The sequence below is a fragment of the Miniopterus schreibersii genome, assembly GCF_964146895.1.
Source record: "Miniopterus schreibersii genome assembly, chromosome: 6".
Lineage (NCBI taxonomy): Eukaryota > Metazoa > Chordata > Mammalia > Chiroptera > Miniopteridae > Miniopterus > Miniopterus schreibersii.
This window is the reverse complement of record NC_138107.1, coordinates 7,765,815-7,781,667: the sequence shown is the minus strand read 5'-3', so window position 1 is coordinate 7,781,667 and position 15,853 is coordinate 7,765,815. Positions and strand designations below refer to the sequence as shown.

Sequence of the window (15,853 nt, the reverse complement as noted above, 5' to 3'; positions counted from 1 at the left end):
TCCTCTCTCTCTAAAATCTATAAACATACCCTTGGGTGAGGGTTAAAAATATATATACCGTTTACAAAAGCATAATAAATATGAAGGACATTCTAATGAAACTGAGACATTGAGATGTGCAAGACCTCTAAAGAGAAATTACACAACTTTTCTTAGTAATATTAACGAAGACCTAAAGTAATTGAAAGCTAGCATACTCATGGGTTAGAAGACTCAATATTTAAAAATCTCAGTTCTCTCAAAATAGATTTATAGATTCATTAGAATCTCAATGTAAATTCTAACAGGACTTTTTTTAAATCCTCACCCAAGGATATTTTTTCCATTGCTTTTCAGAGAGAGTGGAAGGAGAGAGAGAGACATCAATGTGAGAGAGATACATCGATTGGTTGCCTTTCACACATGATCCAACTGGGTCTGGGGATTGAGCCTGCAACCGAGGTATGTGCCCTTGTCCAGAATCAAACCCAGGACCCTTTAGTCCAAGGGCCGACGCTCTAACCACTGAGCCAAACCAGCTAGGGCCTAACAGGGCCTTTTAATAAAACATTATAAACAGATTCTATAATGTACGTAAGTGCAAAAAGCCAAGAACAGCCAAATTATTTTGAAGAACAACTTGGGAGACTTGCTTCTCCAGGTATCAAGACTTAACATAAAGTTATAATAATTTTTAAGATAACGTACAGTAAAAGGAGAAAGAATAAATAAACACTCATACATGTATATATTGAAATACACAGAAGGGAAATGAGCAATCTCAAGCAACTCACCACAACATGGGAGATTCATATATATATGTGTGTGTGTATATATATATATTACATATATTGAGCAAAAGGAGCAGAGATAAAAATGATATGCAGTATAACTCCATTAATATAAAGTTCAAAAGTGGCTGAACTAAACTATATTGTTAAGCTATATATATATATATGTCCACTAGTGATAAAACTATAAAGAAAGTTAAGAAATTGTTATCACAAAAGTCAAAATAATAAATACTTGTGTAGGGAGAAATGGAGTTGTAATCAAAGACCTGGGTGGTGGATGTTTGTTTTATAAATATTTACTAAGCTCACCTCCTATTTTAATGCACTTTCTATGTGTATATTATATTTGACAATAAAAATGGTGATTATTAAATTATCAAAACTATTACTAAATTAATTACTAAAAAAGTAAGACAGAGTGGTATTGCAGAGATAGACAATTAGGCTAATGGAACAGAAAAGAGTTACACACATTTAAGTTGCATGGTTTATATCAGATGTGTCACTGTAGAAACAACTTTTTAATAAATTGTGTGAAACAATTGGATTCTTATATGAAATACAATTTTTAGACCTCTACCTCACACCATACACAAAAATCTATTCCTGGTAGAAGATGGCGGTGGATTGAGTAGAAGCTACCCTGACACTTTCCTGTGACCAAGCTGGATTTACAACTAAAATACAGAAAAAGCACCCTGAATAATCAACTGCAACTGAAGAGAGCTGGGGAGCACCCTCATAACCAAGGAAGAAAAGGGGAGACCACATAGAGACTGGTAGGAAGTGCAGAGGTGAGAGGGCTGGCTGGGCCCCTACAGGCAGCAGCTGAAGGTCTGGAGGGATAGCTCAGCTGTGGGGGTTCCCCCTCAGAACTCTGGGGCCTAAACCCCAAGCTGGGCTTCCCAGCCCAGAGAACCAGAACTGAGAAAGGTGCCCACATGACATCTGGCTGTGAAAAGCAGTCAGGTTTGTGTCTGCCAGGGAGAGATGGCTGGAAATGCAGGCACCCTCTTAAAGGGCCAACACACAAAGCTTTGTGTGCAGCCACTCACCTTGGGCTCCAGCAGAGGAAAGGTAGAGTGACTAGAGCAGTGTGAGGAGAACCCAGGGGGCTGGCTGGGGGAATAGATATCAGAGGGCACCAATCTGGACCCCAGTGCTGAGTCACTCCCCCATACTGCAGAGGACATCTTTCTCAGGCAGACACTTACCTTCCAAGCAGCTTTTGCCTGGGGGGAACCAATTGCCCCACCCTGTTGGAAAACCTCTGGCCCCACCCCCTGGAGTTTCTACAGCCTGAGGCTCATTAAGAGACTGATAACAATCAGCCTCTGGGTCCTTTGAGTCTTTGCCTGATTTGTTTCTGGACCCAGGCTTTGGAAAAGTAGTCCTTGGTGCCCATCTTGGCCCTTTCCAAACACACCCAGCCCCAGCAGAGGGAACCATGGAATGCAGAAAACTTCAGACAAGGTACTGAAGGCCAGTCACAAACAGCATCTGACATTGACCTGCACCAGAGACCATCCAAAAGACTGGGAGTCCTAGAAGATCTACCTAATACATAGGAACAAATCCAAACAGGCAGCCAAAATGGGGAGACAAAAAACAAGCCCCAACTGAAAGAACAAAAGAATTCTCCAGAATAAGAGATAAATGAAATGGAGATAAATAATCTGTCAGATATAGAGTTCAGAATAATGATCATAAGGATGCTCAACAGCATGAGAAAAGATATGGAAACTATGAAGGAAATTAAGAATTACAGTAGAAATAAAAAAGACATTGGAAGGAATGAACAGCAGATTAGGAGAAGCTGAGGATCAGATCAGAGAATTAGAAGACAGGGTAGAAAAAAATCACTCAATCAGAGAATCAAAATGAAGAAAACAAAAAACAGGAAAACAGTTTAAGGGAGTTGTGGGACTACATGAAATGTAACAATATTCACATCATAGGAGTGCCAGAAGAGGTCAAAAGTAAGCAAGGGTTAGAGAACCTGTTTGAAGAAATAATAGCAGAAAATTTCCCTAACCATGTGAAGGAAAAACTCATAAGTTCAGGAGACACAGAGAGTTTCTATCAAGAAAAACCCAAAGAGGCCCATGCCCAGACACATCGTAATTAAAATGCCAAAAATTCACGACAAAGATTGAATCTTAAAGGCAGCAAGAGAAAAGCAATCTGTTACCTACAAAGGAGCTTCCCTAAGTCTGTCAGCTGATTTCTCAACAGAAACTCTACAGGTCAGAGGGGAATGTCGTGAAGTATTTAAGGTAATGAAAAGCAAGGATCTGAAACCAAGACTACTCTATCCAGCAAGGCTATCATTCAAAATAGATGGTGAAATAAAGAGCTTCCCAGACAAAAAAAAAAAAAAATGGCTAAAGGAATTTATCACCACCAAACCAGCATTGTAAGAAATGTTAAAGGGACTGCTGTAATAATAATAAGAAATAGAGAAAAAGAGAAACATAGGCATAAAGAAATAAAATGGCAATAGATAAGAACCTATCAATAATAACCTTAAAATAAATGGATTAAATGCTCCAATCAAAAGACATAGGGCAGCTGAATGGATAAGAAAACAAGACCCAAATATATGCTGTCTACAAGAGACCCATCTCAGAATAAGACTCACACAGGCTGGAAATAAAAACTTTTGCAGGACTTTAAAGGAGAGATCGACAACAATACAGTCATACTAGGGGGCTTAACAGCCCACTGACTTTACTAGATAGATCTCTGTGACAAAAAAATCAACAAGAAAACAGTGACTCTAAGTGACACACTAGATCAGATGGATTTAATTGACATTTACAGAACATTCCACTCCAAAGCTGCAGAATATACATTCTCCTCAGGTGTACATGGGACATTCTCAAAGACAGACCACATGTTAGGACACAAAACAAGTCTAAGTTCCAAGAAGATTGAAATCATATCAAGTATCTTCTCGGACATTTACACCATGGAATACTATGCAGCTATAAAGAAGGATCCCTTACCCTTTGAGACAGCATGGTGGGACCTGGAGAATATTATGCTAAGCGAAATAAGTCAGTCAGGGAAAGACAAGTGTCACATGATCTTACTCCTATGTGGAGTCTAATGGACAAAATAAACTGATGAACAAAATAGATCCAGAGACATAGAAGCATGGAACAGACTGAGGGACCTCAGAGGGCAGGTGGGAGTGGGGGAGTGGGTGGGGGGAGATTAATCAAAGAATTTATATGCACATATGCATAACCCATGGACACAGACAATAGTGGGCCTGGGGAGGGGGGTACAGGGTGGAGGGGATCAGTGGGGAAAAAGGGGGACATTTGTAATACTTTCAGCAATAAAGATAAATTTTTTTAAAAATCTATTCCTGGTAGATTAAAGATCTAAATGTTAAAGGTAAAGCAATAAACATTTTTTGAAATAATGTAAGAGAATATCTTCATGATCTTGAGGTAGAAAATGATTCTTTAAACAAGACACCAAAAGCACTAGCCTAATAGGAAAAGATAAATTGAATTAAGTAAAAGTTAAGAACTGTTTATTCAAAGACACCATGAAGATTGAAAAGTGAACCACAGAATGGGAGAGATATTTGTACCAATATACCCAACAAATTATTTAATCTGTAACATATATACTCCTACAAATCTGTAAGGGAACAATGAGATTGATCAACATTATTGGTAATTAATGAAGGGAAAATTGAAATTAAAATGAGTTACACACCAACTCATACAGACTAAAATGAAAAGTCTGACAGTATCTTGTGCTAGTACAGAGGCAGGTAATGGGAAATGCTGGTGGGAGTGCAATGTACAACCATTTGGAAAACAGTTTGGCATTTTCTGGTAAGTGCTCCAGCAGTTATGCTGCAGGGGATATTATCTCAAGGAACTTATACATCTATGCACCAGGAGACCTGTGTATAAAAATATTCAATGCAGTATAGCTCATAATAGCCCCAAACTGGAAACAAAGGCCGGAGACCATGCAAGCCTGGAGACAAAGACAATGGGAAAGTAGCTTCCTTGGATCCTGATGGCTTTTTAGTTCTGGTTCCAGTCTCTGATGAGGCCCAACTGCCCTTTGTACTCTTTTAATAAATTTCCTATTTTGCTTAAGCTAATTTAAGCAGCTTTTCTGTTTCTTGCAATCAGTAGAGCCTTGCTTAGAAAAGAAAATGTGGAAAGGGAACTTACAAATTACACGAGACTTCAGATATGTCAGTTGATGTGAAGACCATATTTGAGCCCCGATGTAAACACAAAGATTGTAAAAGAAAGTGCAACATATAATAGTAAATGATTTTTTTAAAGATCACCCCAAACCCACTATACTTCTGGCTCAAGGTCTCTCGTGAGGTTCCAGTGAAGGTGTCAGTCATCTCAAGGCTCTACTGAGGCTGGAGGATCAGTTTCCACCCATGGGCTTGCTGGCCGGCCTGGTTTCCTTGCCGGGTGGCCTCTCCATGGGCTGCTTGAGTGTCCTCACAACATGGCAGCTGGCAGGTCCAATTACATATGTAGGACCCAATGCAAAATGAAAGTGCAGAGCCCCCAGTTCAAAAATTATTCACAATTTCAAGATGGTCAGAGTAGAGCATGAAGCCAAGTTTGGAGGAGCCAAGGACTCTCTGTGATTTCCTCGGTCACACACCCTTGAAGCCAACTCTGGTGGCTGGTGACCTGAAAGAGAGAGCAGCCAAGACGGGAGCCACAGTCTTCCGGCAACCTGATCTCAAAGTGATATCCTATCACTTTTGTTGAAGTCCACTTATTGGAAGCAACTCATAAGGTCCATCCCACACTTCAGGGGTGGGGATGGCACAAGGGCATGAACACCAGGTAGCCACTGCAGATCATCCGAGAGGCCCTCTGCCACAACTACGCCTGTGAGATAAGCAGGGAACCTGAGCACGGACTGGATATCTGATAATGTTAAAGGGCCATTCTTTCTTAAGTGTGATGTAGTTAAATTAAAAGAGGGTCTTCTTTTAAAGATACATACTGAGATAGCTACTGATAAAATGATTCACGTCTTTGGATTTGTTTCAAAATAACATGGATGGGAGAGGAGTGGGGGCATAGGTGAAACAGGACTGGCCGTCAACTGACCATTGTTGAAGCAGGTGATGGATACATGGGAGTTTGTTATACTCTCTATATTTTTTTAAATATATTTTTTACTGATTTCAGAGAGAAGAAAAGAGAGGGAGAGGGAGAGGGAGAGGGAGAGGGAGAGGGAGAGGGAGAGGGAGAGGGAGAGGGAGAGGGAGAGGGAGAGGGAGAGGGAGAGGGAGAGGGAGAGGGAGATAGAAACATCAATGATGAGAGAAAATCGTTGATCGGCTGCCTCCTGCACACCCCCCTGGGGATCGAGCCACAACCCGGGCACGTGCCCTGACCGGGAATCACACCTTGATCTCCTGGATCCTAGGTCGATACTCAGATGCTGAGCCACTCCAGCTGGGCTGTTATACTCTATTTTTGTATATGTGTGAACTTTTCCAATAAAAAGAGAGCCTTGCTTGTCCAAGACAGTAAATCGGCTCAGTGGGCTCACTGGTATGGTCTAAGGTGAGGACCTCAGGGCAGGAGCTATGGGCTTGAGACAGTAAAGGGTGACACATGCATGTTAATCCACTTACCTCCAACTTTCCTGATTCTCATGGTGCTTCTTAGAAAAGACAGTAAGTACTGAGAAAGGAGCTGAAGGAAGAGAGAGTGGTTAGCATGTGGAAGAGGGACAGCACATTCCAACTTGGGGTCGAGCCAGTTAAGTGTGATTCTTGCCTTGCTCTCCAGCTCTGTCCTCAGTCCTGGAGAATTATCCGGCCTTCTTCCTAGTCTGGGGCTGGAGTGGCTGCCTCCAGGCAACTGGGGGTTGAGGTCTGATTGCCGTGATGTTTGCTTTCCATGATTAGCATGAGGACCTCCCAGTGAAAGGTGTTTAAGCCCGTGGTTTAGAATTCAGGTGTAAAACCACGTGGTGCAATAGAAACAGGAGCTAGAAATCCAAGGAGATAATAAAAGATGCTAATTAAAGGCTGTATGCCAAGGGATACTAATACCGCCCTCAGTCAGATGTATACATAGATCATTTTTATTTTAAATATTCTTTATGGTTTTTACTTAAGGTGACTTTTAAAAGCCAGGCTACCTTTTCTTACTTCAACTATCTTGCTTTTCAGTCCTGACGTTTAGTTTGCTGGCAAGGCAACTGATTCCTCCTCTCAATATCTCATATGCGGCTTTCTGTTCTTCGATAGTTTATGTAATTTTTGGATCATGTCATCAAATGTCCATTGGTGAGTTCAGTACTGGAGCCTCGATCCTTTCCTTATTGCTAAGGGACCCCAAGTGAAAGCTCTGTTTAAGGTAGAAAGAAAGGAGACAGAAGATGGACATTCTATCCATCGCATTCGTGTGTACATTTTAGAAATTGAACACTTCTAGTGTGTCATCATTAATGTCACCACCAGGTAAACAGACCAGAGAGCTGTTTCCCAAAGGAATTAAAGGACAGGCAGACTCTCCTTGGTGAGATTACCTCACACTGGGATCCGACTGCCCTCAAGAGGAAGATCCAGAAACAATCCTGCCAGTACTTTCAGAGTGGATCCATCTTTCAGCTGGATCTACGATAACCAAATTCCATGGGCCTGATTTACAATCATCATGTCAGCTTATTAATTTACGATTGTCATGGTAACCAAACGCTCAAATCCATAGGAGGAGCACTTTCTTTCTCAGAGTCAAAAGTCCACCTACTATTTTATAATTAGAAATGACTCTTACAGGAACCAGACTAGTTAAAGGCCATATAATCAGCACATTTCCTTCACATTTCCTGGGCGAACCTGCACAGAAATCAAACCACAAAATGCCCCACAGTCTCGGAAGGCCGTTGCCACCTTGGCCCAGTGAGGCGCCTTCCCGGGCTCCCCCGCGCAGCCAGGGCTCCCATCCTGACTGCTGCGCGCTTCCCCCAGATGTTTGTCCCGCCTGGGACCATCCCATTCTTTAGCTGCCCTGCCTTGTAAAGGCCACTATCACATCTTTTCACTGAAATCCACTGTGTTGCTTTTACATTTGAACATTGGAGATCAATTTTATTCTCATTTTCCCGAGGCACATCACTATTATTTCCAAATACTGATAATAGGCCTATTAGAGTTTTATGTGTGTCGGGTAATTTATTTATTTTTATTTTTTTAAATATATCTTTATTGATTTCAGAGAGAGGAAAGGAGAGGGAGAGAGAGAGATAGAAACATCAATGACGAGAGGGTCATTGATCAAGCCCACAACCAGGCATGTGCCCTGACTGGGAATCGAACCCCGATCGCCTGGATCCTAGGCCGACGCTCAACCGCTGAGCCACGCCGGCCGGGCTGTCGGTAATTTAAAAGTAAAGTCTACCTTTGCCCCCCCTGGTGAATATATTGACATGAAGACTAAATGAAGTTACGTTTGGACCAGGTTTAGCGCAGTGTCCTTGTGCACCTGGTAAATCCTTCGTAAGTGTCAGGCTTTGCTTTTCTTCTTACCGGTTAGCTCTGTTTTCTGACACTCTAACCACCATCTACTTTTCACCGCCTCTATGAGCAGGCACAGCGGCTGAACCCCATGCACATTCCCAGTCCATTTTTCTTTGCACCCCACTCTATGCCCCTAATGAAAGAGGGGAATACCTGGACCACCAAACTGTGACTTGGTCACAGCTTGTGGGGCCAGAGCTCTTTCCCTGCACTTTCTTGCTCTCGGCGGCCACTTTCAAATAAGAAAAGTTCTTCAGATCAAGGACAAAACACCGTAAGATCACGCCTTGATTGTGTCAATATCTTCAGTTTAGCTGGATTTAAAAGCTCACCTTCTGCTGAAACTTCTTCTTTCGCAGGTTCCTTCTTTCTTTTGAGCGCCCTGATGATTAATGTCCTGAAGCTGTACCCATTCAACAGCGGCCACCTCATCCTGGGAACTTTCATCAAAGAGGATTTTTCGAACCCCTACTTCTTTACGGCCTATAACAGATCCCTGAGTGTGGTGGCATCCACAACATTTGTGACTGGGATTATTCAGGTAGGCCCTGCGTCCAAACCTCTGAAAAAGAACCAAGGAAAGGGGTGCAAATAGACCCCTTCCTTTCATCGCTCCTGTTACCCATTAAGACGCCTCAGTGACTTGTTTCTGGAAAACTTGTGGGATGTGTGGATAGACTGTGACAAACCTTCCCCCTTGTCGGAAATCATCCACCATTGATGTTTCTGGGTTTTGTTTTTACTCTCCAAAACAGCTGCTTTTTTTTTTAATTTAGCTTTCTGACTCTGTGCTTGTGCCTTCCATATTTTCACAATGATTTTCTGCTCCTCAAAGAGGAAAGCACGCTTGATCCCGTCACGAGCACATTTAGCACAGGGACCCACCCCAGGCCCCGTGGACATGTTTTTTCATTAGACAACCTCACTAGGAGTTGAGGTCTCAGAGCACGAACTCCACGAAGTCGGCCAGGGCGCAGGCCGCATGCAGACCTTGGTGCTTCCCCAGGCTGCTTGGCGTAAAGGGAACCAATTCTACCACCAGGGGTTCGGGACAGGCTCGTTTCATTAGAGGCTGTGTTGTAGGACAGCCTCCGCTGCTGTGTCATACGCTGGACAGTTCTTTTTTTTAAATATATTTTTATTGATTTCAGCGAGAGGCAGGGAGAGGGAGAGAGAGAGAGAAACATCATTGATGAGGGAGTCGTCATTGATTGGCTGCCTCCTGCACGCCCCCGACTGCGGATCGAGCCCGCACCTGGACTTGACTGAACCGCAATCTCCTGGGTCATAGATTGGTGCTCGACCACTGAGCCACACCAGCTGGGCCTCCGAGCAGTTCTGAATGCCTGAAGTTACTGTCCCCAGGAGAGAAAAAAGCCATCCATCTAGCACTGATTTGGGATGAGATGCTAAACATTGTCACCAGTCCCTTCTCTAAAACTAAAGAAGGGTCCTAGGGACAATGGGCTAGAGTTTTATTAGTGATTTTGTGTTTTCAAAAATTCCTTTATATTCTTTCGACAAGAAGAGCACTGATAGGCTCAAATACTATATTTTGGATTACTAAGCATTAGAGTCAAACCTAGAATCCTTTTTCTGCAATGACAGGACCACAGCTTAAAGCACAATAATACCAATGACTTTTTAAAATATCAAAATTTATTTTTGTCAATGTCTTTCATTTTTCTCTGAGAGTCTACCATTTAAAAGCTTAATCCACTCAACTAAAATCACATATTCCAGATGTATTTCTCTTTCTTCTCAACTAACCCACTCTCTAGCTAATTTTCACTAATCTACCCTGGGACCATCTTTCATTAGGTAAGAATAGCTGCAAAGGAAAGCTATTATGGTATGCTGACCCCAGCCCTGACATTTGCCAGCTGTATGAACATAAATTTTCTTACCTTTGTGGACCTTAGTTTTCTCATGCATAAAATGGGAATAATATTTGTTTCGTGGGGTTTTTGTGAGGATTAAGTGAGAAAATGCATGTATAACACTCATCCCAGAGCCTGTCACTTAGTAAGCATCAATAAATTATAATTACTGGATACAGAGAAATAAATTTGGTACTTTAACAGAGACCAACATTTTAAAATAAGATATAATTCCTGTAGTTAAAAAAAAAAAAATTCAATGTTGTAGGCGAAGACAAAGTAACAGGCAATAAGTTAATAACCTGTTATCTAAGGGGCTTTGGGCATGTTTTGTCCCCTCCTCTGAGCCTCAGTTTTTTCATGTAATAAGGAGGAGAGATTCCATTTTCAGGAAAATGGAATAGATGTACTTTTCCCTATTCCTCCAGCTAAGTACAACTAAAAACCTTGGAACATTATATATAAAACAAATGTAAGAAGACTCTGAAAGGTGACGAGAAGAAGGGAAACAGGCTCAGAACCTCAGGACACAAGCAACAACACAGTGGTGAGTTCCCTGGGTTTTCTTTTTGCCTCATAGATCTTAATCTTGGTGCTGAAGAGGCCAGAAACCCAAAGTACCAACAGGTGCAGACAAAAAAAAAAAGCCCCAACAAAAGTCTGCCACAGACCAGGAAAGGTTAGCAAGACTGAAAACATTTATACGATAACTGGTCTACTCCAGACAAACACCAAGAATAAACAGAATTATGATATCACTGCCATTCATGCCAGCAAAGGCCAAGTGGGGAGCCTAGACTTCTACTCTCACTTACCTGTAATGAGGTGCCCACTCACTCCCAACAGGGGTGTTGTCAGAGAAGGCCAGATAGAGATTCAGAACTTTCATCCCCACTGGGCAGTAATGAGACAACCTTCCTACTCCATGCTGGGATGATGCCAGAGAAGGCCTAGTGAAGTCAGGTCTCTCACCATGAAGACAACCCCCCTTCCCCTGCTGTGATGTCCATGTGGGGAGAAGTAAAGGCGTTCCAGTCTATCCCAGCCAGGATAGTGTCAGTGGAGGCCTAGTGGGGATCCAGAACTGCCACTCCTGTCCAGCAATTTTGGAGAGTCCCTAGTGCCACAGGTGTCAGTAGAGGCTGAGAAGAGAACCTGAACTTTTACTTCTACCAGGCAATAACAAGATGGCACCTCCTTCTTTCCCTGCCAGCACTTTGTCAAAATAAGCTAGCTAAAACAGAAGGTTTAAATATGATCCAGAGTTTTATAACATAGTACCCAAAAAATGTATGATTGAATTGAAAATCACTTGTCATACCAAGAATGAGGAAAAATCTCAACTTGAATTAAAAATAAAAAGATTATGACACTGAGATGACAGAGATAATTCGAATTGTCTGGAAAGATTTTGAAGTAGCCTTACTAAAGATGGTTCAGCAAGCAATTATAAACATGCTTGATAAAAGTGAAAAAAGTACTCTATCCTCAGCAAATAAATAGAAAATATAAAGAAGAACCAAAATGGAAATTTTAGGGCTGAAAAATACAATAAACAAAATTTAAGGGATAGTCTCAACAGCAGAATGGAGGAGACAGAGAAAAGAATCTATGAACTTGAAGAAAGAATGATAGAAATTACCCAATCTGAACAACAGAGAGAAAATAGACTGAAAAAATTTAACAGAGCTTCAGGAACAGTGGGATTATAACAAAAGATCTAGCATTTGTGTCGTAAGAGTCCAGAATGAGAGGAGAAAAAATATGGGGCAGAATTACTTTAAGAAATAATAGCTGAGCCTAGCCAGCATGGCTCAGTGGTTGAGCATCGACCTAGGATCCAGGAGATGACAGTTCATTTCCCGGTCAGGGCACATGCCTGGGTTACAGGCTCAATCCCCAGCAGCAGGTGTGCAGGAGGCAGCCAATCCATGACTCTCTCTCATCATTGATGTTTCTATCTCTCTCCCTCTCCCTTCTTCTCTCTGAAATCAATAAAGATATATTTAAAAAATAATAACAGCTGAAAACTCCCAAAATTTGGCAAAATATATTATCCTTTAGATTCAAGAAGCTGAAAAAAAAATCCCAAAGAAAATAAATCTAGCCCGGCCGGGTGCAGCTCTGCGGTTGAGTGTCGACCTAGGATCCAGGCATTCAGGGTTCGATTCCCAGTCAGGGCACATGCCCGGGTTGTGGGCTAGGCAGCCGACCAATGACTCTCTCATCATTCATGTTTCTATCTCTCTCTCTCCCTCTCTTTTCCTCTCTCTGAAATCAATAAAGATATATTAAAAAAACAAAAAACAAAAAAAACTATATGTAAAAAAAAAGAGAGAGAAAATAAATCCATAGAAATCCACAACAAGACAAATCATAGTCAAACTTCTGAAAACTAAAAACAGTGAAAAAAATCTTGAATGCAGTAAGAGAAACACTTTACCTACAGGGGAAAACAACTCACATGACAGCAGATTTCTTATCAGAAACCATGGAGGTCAGAAGGAAGTGGCACCGTATTTTTTGTTCACTGAAAGAAAAGAACTACAATCCAAAAATCATGTACCCAGTGAAAATATCATTCAAGAATGAAAGTCAAAACATTCTCAAATGAAAGAAAACTAAGAAAATTTGTCACAAGTTAACCTATCCTTAAAAAAATGGCTAAAGGAAGTTCCCTAAAAAGAAAGGAAATGGTAAAAGAAGGAATCTTGAAACATCAGGAAGAAAGAACAATGAAATGAGTAAAAATATGGATAAATATGATAGATTTTTCTTGTCCTCTTGGGTTTTCTAAATTATGTTTGATGGTTGAAGCAAAATTTTAACACTATCAGATGTAGTTCAAAATGTATATACAAGAAATATTTAAAACAATTATTTTATAAACAAACAAAGGCAAGGTTTCTATACTTTGCTTGAACTGGTAAAATGTTGACACCAGTAGACTGTAATAAGTCATGTATATATAATGTAATACCTAGGACAAGCACTAAAGAAGCTATACAAAGAGATACACTCAAAAACAATGTAGATAAATAAAAATGGAATTCTAGAAATGTTCAAGTAATCCATAGAAGTCAGGGAAAAAAGAGAAAGAGAAATGAAAACAGAACAAATAGAAAAATAGCAGACATAAACCCTAACATAGCAGTATTTACACTAAAGATAGAGATTGACATATTTTAAAATATGCTGTCTGCAAGAAACATCAAATATAATGATATAGACAAGTTGCAAGTAAAAGAATGGAAATATATAGCATGCAAATATGAATCAAAGGAAAGCAGAATTGCCTACGTTAATATCAGATAAAATAGACTTTGAAGCTAAGAAAATTACCAGAGGTAGAAAGGGACATTGTATAATGATAAAAGGATCACTCTACCAAGAAGACATAGTAATTCTAAGTACATATGAACCAAACAACAGAGCTATAAAATACGTGAAGCAAAACTAATAGAACTGAAAGGAGAAATAGACAAATACACAGTTACAGTTGGCGACTTCAACACTCCTCTCTCAATAATTGATTAAAAAAAAAAAAATCAGCAAGGAAATAATAAAACTCAACAACACCATTGACTAACAGGATTTAAGAGATATTTACAAAGCAGTCCATCTAATAACAGCAGAACACACATTCTTTTCAGTGACTCATGAAACATATACCAAGATAAGTTAAATCCTAAACTAACCTCAATCATAGCCATAAAACTAACCTCAATAAATTTAAATGAATTTATATCAAACAGTGTGTTCTCTGACCACAGTGGTATCAAACTAGAACTCAAAAATAGCACGTTAACAATAAAATCTCCAAATACTTGGATACTAAACAACATACTTTTAAATAATCCACAGGTCAAAAAATAAGTCTCAAGGGGAAATTTTTAAAAATATGTTAGGATAAATGAAAAGAAAACATACAAAAATTGGCAGGACACAGCTAAAGCAATGCTGAGAGGTAAATTTATAGCACTAAAATGCATAAAGAAGAAAGAAAGGGTCTCAAATTAATAGCATAAGCTCCCACCTCAAAAACCTAGAAAAACAAAAGCAAATTAGATCCAAAATAAGCAGAAGGAAGGAAATCATGAAGAATAAAAATGAATGAAATTGAAAATAGGAAACTTTACAGGATTCCTGTGTAAAATTCCTTAAGTGACAAAATTATGGAAATGGAGAACAGAGATTGAGGATGAGGGTGGAAGTAGGAAGATGGAGGCTGGGAGTAGGGATGAGAGGTAAGAGGCTAGTTGGGGGTTGGCTATAAAATATCAACAGAGGGATCCTTGTGGTGATGGAATTATTTTGTATTTTGGCCATATTGACATCAGTACCCTAATTGTGGTTTTTCAAGATGTTACTTTTGGGGGAAAACAGGTAAAGAATACACCAGATCTCTGTTTTGTTTTTGACAACTGCCTATCAATCTATAATTACTGAAAATAGAAAGTATAAATTTAAAGAACTCTGAACTAGATGATAATATCTAACAGTTATTGCTATGTGCTAGTCACTGTTCAAAGCATTTTATATGTATTATCTCTTTTGATCCTCACAACACTCCCTTTTGAGGATAGATATTATTATGGCCCTTATTTTAAGAAAACAAAAGTATAATGAGGTTAAGTGAACTGCCCAAGGTCACACAGCTAGTAAGATCCCAAACTGGGATTTAGGCTCAGGGTGATCTACCTCCAGAATCTATGCTCTAGATAATCTTAAAGTGAAAACTAATATTAATAACAGTGAAGTGTTTAATGGCAAAAGAATATGAAATAAAGGAATAATCTTTAGTTGGGTTGGAGTTTTCTGGGAAGGAAAGGACCATTTATTGAGACTTTCATTCATTCACTGAACATTTAGTACTTGTTTTCTGTAAGAAAGGCAGATAGGTTTTATGTCACAGGGCAACTCTGACTGACAGTGGCTGCCTAGAAAACTGTGTTAACACAGATTCTGATGCCACGTTTAACAGCTGGGCAAGAAAGAGTTCTATGGCTAACTGTAGATACTTGCCATTTACGAGGTGGAAGGAAAGGATGGCATGAAAAATGAGTGATATGTACTTGCATCTGTCACTGGTTTCAGGTTTGAGCTAAGTGTTTTACATGTGTTGTATAATGTGACCCATACAAAACACAGTGTGTTGAGTATTATTCACAATTTATAAATTCAGAAATGGAGGCTCAGAAAGTTTGGTTAACTTGTCCAAACTCACACAGCCAATGAGTGGCAGAGCCCGGATTGAAGCCAAGTTCTCCATCCCCAGGAATCTTGCTCTTTTCATCAAATCTCCTAAAGAAGGGGAGTTTTATTAAGCTCTTGACATAGATTGGCAGAGATGGCAAAAAAAGAGGGGCTCATGGATAAGCACAGAAGTAGAAATCAGCCAATCACGCAAAACACAGGGAGCAGATCGGCCTGACTAGGGTAGAGGAGGGGACTGAGTTGTAACGACAGGAGATTAAGGGGGGACACAGCACCCAGCTGATGGGAAGCTTTGAAACAAAAAGCTTTTAAAGCTGAAAGATTTACTCTTCCAAGTTTGTTTTCTGAAAGCTTCTAATGCAGTGGAAGATGAACCGGTGACAATAGTGGGCTTCAAGACTTTCGCTTTCCTTTCCCCGTCTTCTTCACTGGGC

At 40.3% G+C, this 15,853-nt stretch overlaps 1 protein-coding gene and 1 pseudogene across 2 annotated transcripts in view; one reads left to right on the top strand and one right to left on the bottom strand.

Annotated features, from left to right (window-relative positions):
* The window catches only part of SLC26A8 (solute carrier family 26 member 8), a gene marked incomplete at its 5' end in the record, with an annotated part of 83,385 nt that overhangs the window by 17,859 nt on the left and 49,673 nt on the right, over positions 1-15,853 (top strand). Inside the window, 2 exons of the mRNA XM_081139597.1 lie at positions 6,973-7,089; positions 8,682-8,863. Coding sequence (XP_080995723.1) covers positions 6,973-7,089; positions 8,682-8,863 — 299 coding nt within the window. The remainder of the gene's footprint in view (positions 1-6,972; positions 7,090-8,681; positions 8,864-15,853) is intronic.
* On the bottom strand, positions 8,941-11,091 carry LOC308558644 (large ribosomal subunit protein eL34 pseudogene; annotated as a pseudogene). Its single transcript has 2 exons — positions 11,018-11,091; positions 8,941-9,441 (listed from the first exon to the last, which is right to left on the bottom strand). The product of its transcript is annotated as a large ribosomal subunit protein eL34 pseudogene (transcript).